The sequence below is a fragment of the Acanthisitta chloris genome, unplaced genomic scaffold (genome assembly GCF_000695815.1).
Source record: "Acanthisitta chloris isolate BGI_N310 unplaced genomic scaffold, ASM69581v1 scaffold28200, whole genome shotgun sequence".
NCBI lineage: Eukaryota > Metazoa > Chordata > Aves > Passeriformes > Acanthisittidae > Acanthisitta > Acanthisitta chloris.
This window is the reverse complement of record NW_008652676.1, coordinates 18566-28009: the sequence shown is the minus strand read 5'-3', so window position 1 is coordinate 28009 and position 9444 is coordinate 18566. Positions and strand designations below refer to the sequence as shown.

Genomic DNA, 9444 nt, shown 5'->3' with positions numbered 1-9444 from the left:
CAGTGCTTTGGGAATGCAGTGGGTGCCATGAACCTCTGTGGGTCCTGCCTGCACTGGGGAACCCACTGCCTCCTCTCCCACACCGTGGTGTGCTCCTGGAAACATGAGCCAACACCCTGTGACACTCTCCTCACCAAGAAAACACCATCAGCCGTCCTAAGTGCTGTGAGAGAACTGCTGGGGTCCCAGCAACCATCCATGCCTGATCCTGTACCCCTCCGTGGAGGTGCTCAGTGTCTCTGTTATCAGTGATGGCCATTTCTCACCTGCCTCTGCCTCCTTTCCTTCCCTGCTCTTCTCCCCTCCAACGACAGGCAGGGAGGATGGTAGGGCTTCACGGCTCATCCAGCTGACAGCAGGATGTGTGGCAGAGCAGGGCAGGGGCTGGGAACTGCTGGCAGTTTCCCCAGGGGTGGGAATGGACCGGTACCTTTTGGAAGCGAAGGGGAGCACACCGGCTCCTTCTACGTGCACGGGGCTGTGTCCACCCGCCCTGGCACCACAGTGCCCGAGGGACAGCTCACCGAGGCAGGGCTGGGCGCAGGAGGCGATGGAGACGAGGTGGCAGCAAACCTGCGGTGGCAATTCCCTACAGAGAGGTAGCGTGAGAGATAGGGGGGTGAGGAGGGCTGCCTGCTAGTGAGGGAGCAAGATGTGACTGAGGTACGTTTGTGGCTCCTCAGAAAGACACCCAGTGCAAAGCTGTACACTGCTTTGGGGTTGGTTTGGGTGGTGGTGGATTTTTGCTTTTCCTCCTTAAAAATCCTTCTACCTGTCGACATATCCTTCAGTGGGAAAGGGTGAGGGGAAGGGAGTGGTGTTGTGGCGGAGGTGGAGAGGGGGAGAGCGGCTTCTACCCAGAAAAGAAAGGGAAGAGAGTATAAAGAAGTGTCCAGATTGGCTGAAAAAAGCATCCCGACGAAGAGAAGAGAAGAGAAGGAGTCTTCTTGTGTGTGCTGATTGGGTTCACCTCCAGTCTGACTGCTGCGGTGTTAGGAGAGGCCCCCTCCCCTCCCGCCCCCGCCGGGGCCGGCTCAGCCAGGGATGCAATTTGCTGGGAGATCAGTTGGAGGTATCAGAGTGAACGCTGCCAGGGCCTTCTGTGGGGGAGGTCACCGACGATGGGGTAGTAGCGTCTTGCCAACCTCCATTAGCCTGTGGGAAGGGAGACAGGGAGGTGTCAGTCACTCAACAGCATGGCACACACAGCCCTACCCAAGTCACCCACCCACCTCAAACCCACCCCACTTCTCCCTCAGAAGGGATCAATGCAGGAGGCAAAGATGTCCCTTCTGCCTCCCTCATCTCAGCCCAAACCACAGGGCTCTATCGGTGGGATGGAGACACAAACATTCTGTTGAAACCAGGGGTTTTGATAAACCACAAGTGCCTGTGGACAGTCCATCCCTTAAAAAACCCTATTTCTTCAGAAACCCTGAACTCTGGTTGTTTGGGGTTTTTTACTCCCAAATATGATCCTTCCTCATATGGAAGCAGGAAAATAGCAAACACTTCACTCCAGAACCTGCAGCCTGGATGTTACTTGAACCCAAGTGCTAAGAACATGCAGAACAGGCAATGGGTCCCAAGGGAATGCTGAGCTGTTCTGTGCCCCCCGGAATAGCTCCATGCCTCCATCTCCTCAAGGGAAACCAAGACACAGCACAACAGAGGTGCTAATACCATATCCCCTCTGAGGGCTCGTACAGCAAAGCATGGCAGACAACTTGTTTCTTCTCCTAAAAACAGACGCAGAGCCAAATTCTCCAGGTTCTCAAGAGCAGAGCTACTGGAGGGGCCTGGCTGCCGCAGGCAGGAGCTGACAGTGCACAGAAGCTGCTCCTCCACGGCTGCCATCCCCTTTGGAGAGGAGCAGATGTCGCACCCAACCTCCTCTGCTTGCTCTGACATTGATTCAGTGCTTGGCTAATTAATCCTTCCCAACCACTGCCCAAGCTCCAGTCGGCAACAGTCGCCGTCCTGTCTGAGATGCACCCAGGCTGCTTGGCCCTCTCTGGCTGCCTGTCCTGCTGCCACCTGCACAAGACATCATCCATCACTGGCCCTGCTAGCCTAATCCCCCCCCACTCCAAAGTGGGGTGAGGGTAGGAAAATCCACCACCCTGAGGTGCTGAGCAGCCATTTGGGACTCAACAGTGGGCTGTCCACGCTGCTGTCCACTTCCTGCCTGCCCAAGAGGCAGCTGAAGTGGGAGCAAAGAGCTGACCACGAGCAAGCTGTGGGAACCCATGTTCGAGGGGTCAGACCACCTTGCAGAAGGACATGCACAAAGCACAAAAGATCAGAAGTGTGCACACACCCCCCAGGCTTGTGTTCTTCCATGGCAGCAAAGGGGTTCAGGCACCAGCAAGGAAGACAGGAATCACGACCTCAGCCCCCTAGCAGGTTAGCAAACCCCACTCCACTTCACCTTGGGTGCAAGCATGAAAACAGACTATGCACAAGCATTACCAGCCCCAAACCTGTGGAGACCCCAGACTTGTGCCCACTGCCCCCACCAGTTTCCATCTGCACCCAGGCCCTGGCCCACCATCCCTGCACTGCCTGAGATACAATATCCACCCTTACACGTCTTGGACCGCTGCAAGAGGCAGCAATTACTGTAGATTATCAGCCCGACAATGACAGGCCGCGTAAAGAGAGACACAGAGCCAACTCCACCGCCCCGAGACTGGCATATTCAAGTACACTTAGGACATTAATAGCAATTTACGTGCCATCAGTGAGAGAGAACCACAATAGCTGTGCTGGCAGCCTCTTATTACCAAGCCTGTTATTTGTTGGAGTTACAAGCTATAATCACAACAGAAACTTTCAAAACCCTTATCTTCCGTGACGCACCAAATCTATTTCAGAGCCGTAATTGCTATGTCACCGGAGAGTTTGCTGCTTAATGCACTCAGATGCCATTTAGTGTTTGCAGGGTCATTACGGCGAGCAGGAGGGGGGAGAGTGGAGGGGGCTGCGTGGAGCAGGGCTCCGTCCCTATTGTGCTCAACTATTTTTAGTGAGGCTTTTGCATGCCAGCCACGGTTGGAAGGAGTGAGAGGGAGAGTGTCTTGCAGGCCACCACTGCAGTGCCTTCACCCTGCTTCCCCATGGGAAGCCCCATGGTACTCCAGACGGGGAATCAGCCTTCCTGTGCTGCAGGAGTTTGTGCTGCTGAACACCACCACGGTCACATGCAGTCAAGAGGATGTTGGGAAGAGGCCAACACAGATTGGGGCACTCTCCACAGACCCTCCTGCTCACCTAGCCTGGGAAGGCCACAAGTCATGGGTCAAGCGATAGAAAGGGGGTGCCACGGGTGGCCAAGACATCTTAACACCATCCTTTTATATGGACAAGCCCTCTGTGAGGAGGCTGGATCCTTTCCCAGGCTGAGGGCATGCAGGCACCATCCACACTCATCCCGGAGTTCACCCTGCTGCTGCACGGACCAAGCCATGTGCACGATGCATCCCACTCCATGCAGCTGGCTCTGCCTCTTTCCAAAGGAAGGAGATCCCTTGGTATCTGACTGCAATAAATCACTTGGGATCTCCCTGAAAGACAAGGGAGTCTTTTGAGGAGGCTGCTGCTCCTCGCAGACCTCTGAGTAGCCCCTGCACACAGCTGGGACTTCTTCAGGAGGGGCAGAAACCAAAGCCAGAGCAATGGTCTTTAGGACATCTCTTCAGATGTCATCTACTGGTGCCAGAACACAGGCAACGCCTTGGTGACTGTCCAAGTCTGGAGCCCTGGTGATGGATTGCAGAAGCAACTGGTTTTGGTGCCTGTTTCCACAGGTCTCATAGCACTTTTGTCACCTCCAGCAAGTCTGGCTGGCTCCCTGCCCAGGCCTCCTACGTGGGGCTGGGAGATGACTTTCTGCCAATTTTTAAAGGCGCCTTCTGCTTTGCATGGAGGCTGTCTTGGCATCCCATAGTCTGTGACCAAATCCTTGTCCCACCATCGATAGGGCAGGGTGTCAGGTCAGCTGCCAAACACACCAGCTACCAGCAAATCTGACAGACTGAGCAGCCTCAAAGAAGTTTCTAAGCTTTTAAGAGCTTGTATCAGGGTCTCCTTACAATATGCACTGAAGCTCCTATTACACATCAGAGAATCCAACCATGTTTGGAGATCACTTTCCAAGGGTCGTGGCCAGGCATCCCTGAGCAATGGAGCTTGGGCACTGAAGCCCTGCCACACCAACTTCCATACCCCAGCTGCTGGTCATGATCATGAACCACAGTTTGAACATGATGGTGAACTGTTGCTTGCTGAGAAACAGAGCAATAACTTTCTTCTCAAGGCTCAAATTCTTAGAGAAAAAGGTCTCAGCCCAAGTAAGGAGCTCTCAGCTCCTACAGGTACGACTGGCTGGTGATCCTTGCTGACAAGAGTGGAGCCAAAAAACCCTGCCACTGGCCACCACCATCCAGGCCACACACACTGCTCTGTAAGTAGGTACAGCTCTGCACAGCAGCAGTTTCAAATCAAAACCCTCAAACTCTGATGAACTTAAAAAAGAGCCCCTCATTTTGACTTTTAAATGTTCTATAAATTGAATTGAATAAAGTCCAAAAAGAAATTTCTGAATGAGCTTTTCTTTACAATGCCTATAGTTCAATCGTTCATTAGCAGGTGGGGGAACGAGAACACTTTACGGATTTACAGCCACAGGGCAGTGGTAGGAAGGGCAATGTTTTGGGGTGGGACCCTCCAGAGGACTATGGTAACAAAGATCTGACTTCTATTGGAACTCATCAGAACCTGGACATACCAACAGTTTGAAACCTCTAGCCTCGGGGACCTGCTTGTTACACACACAAACCCCTACAAACAAGAACTGTTCAGAGAGGTCAGACACTTCACCACTCTCACTTAATGGCGCAAAACCCTACAACCTCAAAGTTTGCCCAAAGGGCTGGATCAGACCCTAAACATTCCCTCTTTTCAGGGGAAAGGTTCCTTCCTCCCTCTCAGTGCAACACAAGGATGGGTATCCTCAAGATAGCTCCTGCCTCTACCATCCAACCATCACCAAGAGCATGCCTGCCCCTTGCCAGGACTGGCACTGCCTGACACTATCTCCACCTGCAGAGCGGAAGGCATCTGTTCTCCCTCTGCCTCAGCCACTGCTGCGGGTCACGGGGAAGGTGATGGCTGGGACATCGCCCATTATCCTGCTAACGATGCAGAACTGACTCCAGCCCTTCTCACCCCGCGGAGCAGCCTGTCAGCCGTCGAGCAGCAGAGCCACGGAGGGAACTGGGCTTTGGGTATATTCCTCTGCTCAGCTGTCACGACTTACATGCATTTAAAAATTCATCCTCCATCAAGGAAGGCAAACCCCGAGCGTTGACTCCCCTGCCAAGGTTTCCAGCGGTGGAGCTGGGCAACCTGCCGCTGACTTCCCGGCCCTGACGGGCTCCGGGGATGACTTAACCTCAGCCCCATGCAGACATCATTGTGACAGGGCTCTTGACTAGGTTTCGGCTCATCTCCTTCCAGCAGCTCACGGGGATGCTCGGGTGATGCGGGGACGGCAGCTTTCTGTGTCACTATCAGCTTTCCTCCGCGTTCCGCTGCCCTTCCTTGGCATTAAAGGGTTCAGGGAGAGGCAGGGAAGCCCAGCCTGCTATGAGACAGCCACCCTGCCTGCACTGAAGAGTTGCCCAGGACCTTGCCCAGAACCAACACTTTCCAGAGGGCAGCCACACTCCAGGGTGGACAAAATGGGATCCATCAAGGGACTTCGCTGGATGGGAAGACACTAAGTTATGATAAAAGCTACAGGCAGGAGCACACTGCCTGGGATATCAGGGAAGCAAAACATTTGGAGACAGAGATGCAACCCAGAAGATGTTTCCTAAACTATCTTCTCAGCTCTGGACTGCTTGCCTTGCTGCCCATGCTACCACAGCCCTACAGGGAAACGAGGAATCACCCCCAAACCTGTGTGGTCCTTTGCCACCCTGTCCCTCTGAATTACAGCCAATTTCACAGCCAATTCTGGTCAGTCTGGGCTCCTGTTCTCCCTGAAAACCAGTCTGAAGAGCCATCAGATGCCACTATCCTGAGTCCTCATTGGTGAAGCACAGGGGGGACTCCTGAGCCCCTGCCACTCTCAGCTCACTAATTTCCAGTGCTGTTCACAGGAACACGGGTTTTCCCATTACCACAGCCAGAAACACCAGTGCAGCTCTTCTCGTCCTATTCAGCTTTCGAGTTTCCACTACCTCTTTCTTCTCCTCTCCTCCATCGCCCCCTCCCTGCCTTGTAATCCCCTGGCAGCAACCCTTCCCCCCAAATTTTGGCTTAACCCAGCCCACTGTTATTTTCCAAGCCAACTGCAACTGTAATCAGCTCAGCCTCTTTCCTTGGGGGTATTTTAATTTATACAAAAGTATCATCTCTTATCATGATCAGCCTGCGATTCATTTACTCTCCAAGTATTAAAAAGCCAGAAAGGGAATAAATTCAGCGCACGGAGAAATTAATGCGGAACGATAGGCTCTTTCATGTGGCATTTCCAAGCGCCGTTTTTGCAAGGGGCTTATGTAATGAGACATAATTATCTGCACATGTTCAATTACATTACTTCACAAATCCTCCCTGCCTCTGCCTCCTGACGTCAAACCGCCCACTAAGCCCCAGCACCCGCAGGAGAGGGGAGCACAGCCCCCTGTCCCGCTGCACCCCTCTTCCCGTGCTGGTGGTGGCCATCGCATACTGATGCCTCAAAGATGGTCACATGCCAGGTGACAAATAGCACAAGCCTTGGCTGGGACTGGATGGTATACCACACTAGGGTCTCGGCTGCAGGATGACCATCCCACCCGGAGGACCATCGCCTCCCTGCCCAACTAAGACCACCCCATGTCAACCTTCAGCCCTCATGTCATGTCCAGCTGCCCCCTCCTCTGTGCCACCTTGGACACCACTGCTACCACCCACTCGGTGCTCACAGCCTCCTTTTCCAGGCTGCCCTCCTCTCCCAGCTTGCTGTCATCGCTGCTGAGATGGTAGACGATTGATCTGAGAAATGAAGTTGGATTGCTGTCCCGAATCTACACTGGGTTCTCCTTGTGTGTGTCTGATCGATTTCCCCCTGTGCGACACAGCTTGTCGCTACGAATTTTCATGCTAGTCAGAACCCGCCAGCGCACCCAAGAACAAGGAGAAGATGCTCCAGAGACCGCCCTCCCTCTCGCATCCTCCCCCAGCCCAGTTGGGCGAGGTTTTCTTGGGTTGACGTTGGTTGGCTTTGTGGGTTTTTTTAGTCCTTTTATTTGCAACCGTTATCGCCGCCAACCCCATTGCCGTTGCGCTCTCGGACGCTGGCCAGGGATGGGTTATTTTTAGATGGTCGCTCCAGGATGGAGCCATTGGCCCCTGCGTGGAGCCATCTCTGGACTAGGGCGTTCGCGGTGACATTCCCCACCGCGGTTACACGAGGTGTCACCTGTTTAGCAGCTCCTCTCAGCCGAGCGCGTGTGGCCGCAGGTGCCAGGCGAACGCTGATCGGCTCTGACAGTCCTAGACGCCAGCTGCCTGCACAAAGCCTGCCCGGTCGCCACTTTTTTTGTGGGCAAAGCTCTGCCGTTGGCGTGACCGATACAGAAGCAATAAACTAGGTGACCGTAAAAGCAAAGACAAGTCCTACTAAGTGGCATTCTGAGCCCTATGGCTTTGAAATAATTGGTAGTGAGAGCACAAAATAAAAAAAACACAAACCCAAAAAAACCCGAGCCTATTTTTTTTTTTTCTTACACTGATGCCCTGCGGACTATACATCTGACTTGCTGCGAGTCCGTCACTGTATCCTCCTGTCTGGCTGATAACATGGCGAAGGGTATCCACCTAAACAGACCAACGACAACAAAGACATAAATTAGAGTGAATGAAAGGTTAGTGGCCAAAGCCACTTCTGTTTATCTTTGACAAGATAAAACCAAACAAACAGTAATAATAATAATAATGATGATAATCATCATAATAAAAATAAAGGTATATATTCAAAGAGGAGTAAGAGAGAGTCACAGGTCTTGTGGAGAGAGATGAGCCAGAGGACTGCTCCTGCCTCCCTCACCATGCTCTGCCTGCCCTGGTGGCCCCGTCACGCTCTCCTTGGTCCCAAGTCTTTCAACAAAAAGAGTGGAGAGGGAGAACAGCGTGCAATCTCCTGAAGCACATCGTTGCAGTTAGCTCCACCATCATGCTCATGGACCCATGTTTCTACCCCTACCCCCTTCCACCCTTGACCCAGGCACTGGGAAGCTCATGGCAGTGGAAGGAGATCCTGAGAGCTGGCTGAGCGCCGTCACTGCAGAGGGCCCAGAAAGGAAATATACCTACCATGGCACCGGCAGCGGCAGTTCTCCTCTAGGTGCCCCGTTCCACTCCCTCCACTCCCCCAGCCCAGCCCCAGCACTGGTTCTAGTGGTGAGCACGTCTTGTTGCCCATGGATGGCACATGTCCAGCACTGCAGGGGAGCAGCCTTGGCTTTAGAGAACTCTCCTTGCCCAATGCAGAAGTGTCAGAGTGGCTGCCGTCTCTCAACACAGAACAGAGCCTTAGATGCCAGAGAGGGGACTCATGGCATATCTGGACATGGGATGGGAGGTGGGAGATCTGAGTGAGTTTCTGGCTATTTTGAAGTCTTTCTTTCGGCCCCACACACAGGTTAATGTTTCAGCAATGCTGCTCAAAGCTTCCTCGCTCTCTCTTGCTGGAGTGTACATGGGTGGTGTGAGTGCCTGTGCTTAGATAGGGAGATGGTGAAGGGTGGCTTTTGATTATAAAAAAAATAAAGTAAAAAAAATTTAGCTATGTATTTGAAGATCTCTTGCCTTTCAGCAGACACCTGGTTTGGCATCAAAGGAGTAAGTGGAAGCCTTGTAAAACGAGACACCAGTCCAAACATCTGGCCCCTTCCCTTGGAAGAATAAAGCAAGCAGAACCTAAACCTCAGCTGCTTTTGTTTGACTTTGTGCCTGTTCTCCTACACCTCCTCTCCTCCTAGTACGACTATCAAGCCAGAGCCAAATGCATTCACAAAGTGTGGGCAAGTCTCCTCAAGACCATGGTTGTTGGTTTGGTTGGTGTTTGGTTTTGGTTTCTTTTGGATTGATTTTTTTTTTTGGTGGTTGTTGCTGTTGCTTTTTTTGTTTGGTTGTTTTTTTCGGTTTGGTTTGCCTTTTTTAAGTGTTGGTTGGTTCGTTTGTGCTGGTTGAGATTTGCTCTTTTCAGACGGGAGGGAGAAGTGCCAATACAATCAAAGGCTCCTCCAACACTAATGCATTCACTGGCAGTACATCGGATGGGTCCCTACCTGTGACTGCACGTTGGCTCCAACCTGGGCCCCTTGGTAAGAATCCCCATTGAGAGACTGCACGCTCATGAACAAATCTCCAGAGTTTGACATGTTAAAA

The 9444-nt window shown here is 52.6% G+C and overlaps 1 protein-coding gene across 1 annotated transcript in view; it reads right to left on the bottom strand.

Annotated features, from left to right (window-relative positions):
- Nucleotides 1–925: 925 nt before the first annotated feature.
- The window catches only part of LOC103805499 (pre-B-cell leukemia transcription factor 1), a gene marked incomplete at its 5' end in the record, with an annotated part of 23986 nt that continues 15467 nt past the window's right edge, over nt 926–9444 (bottom strand). The window contains 3 exons of the mRNA XM_009078154.1: nt 926–1155; nt 7783–7872; nt 9345–9444. The exon at nt 9345–9444 is cut by the window's right edge and continues 28 nt beyond it. Coding sequence (XP_009076402.1) covers nt 1063–1155; nt 7783–7872; nt 9345–9444 — 283 coding nt within the window. The remainder of the gene's footprint in view (nt 1156–7782; nt 7873–9344) is intronic.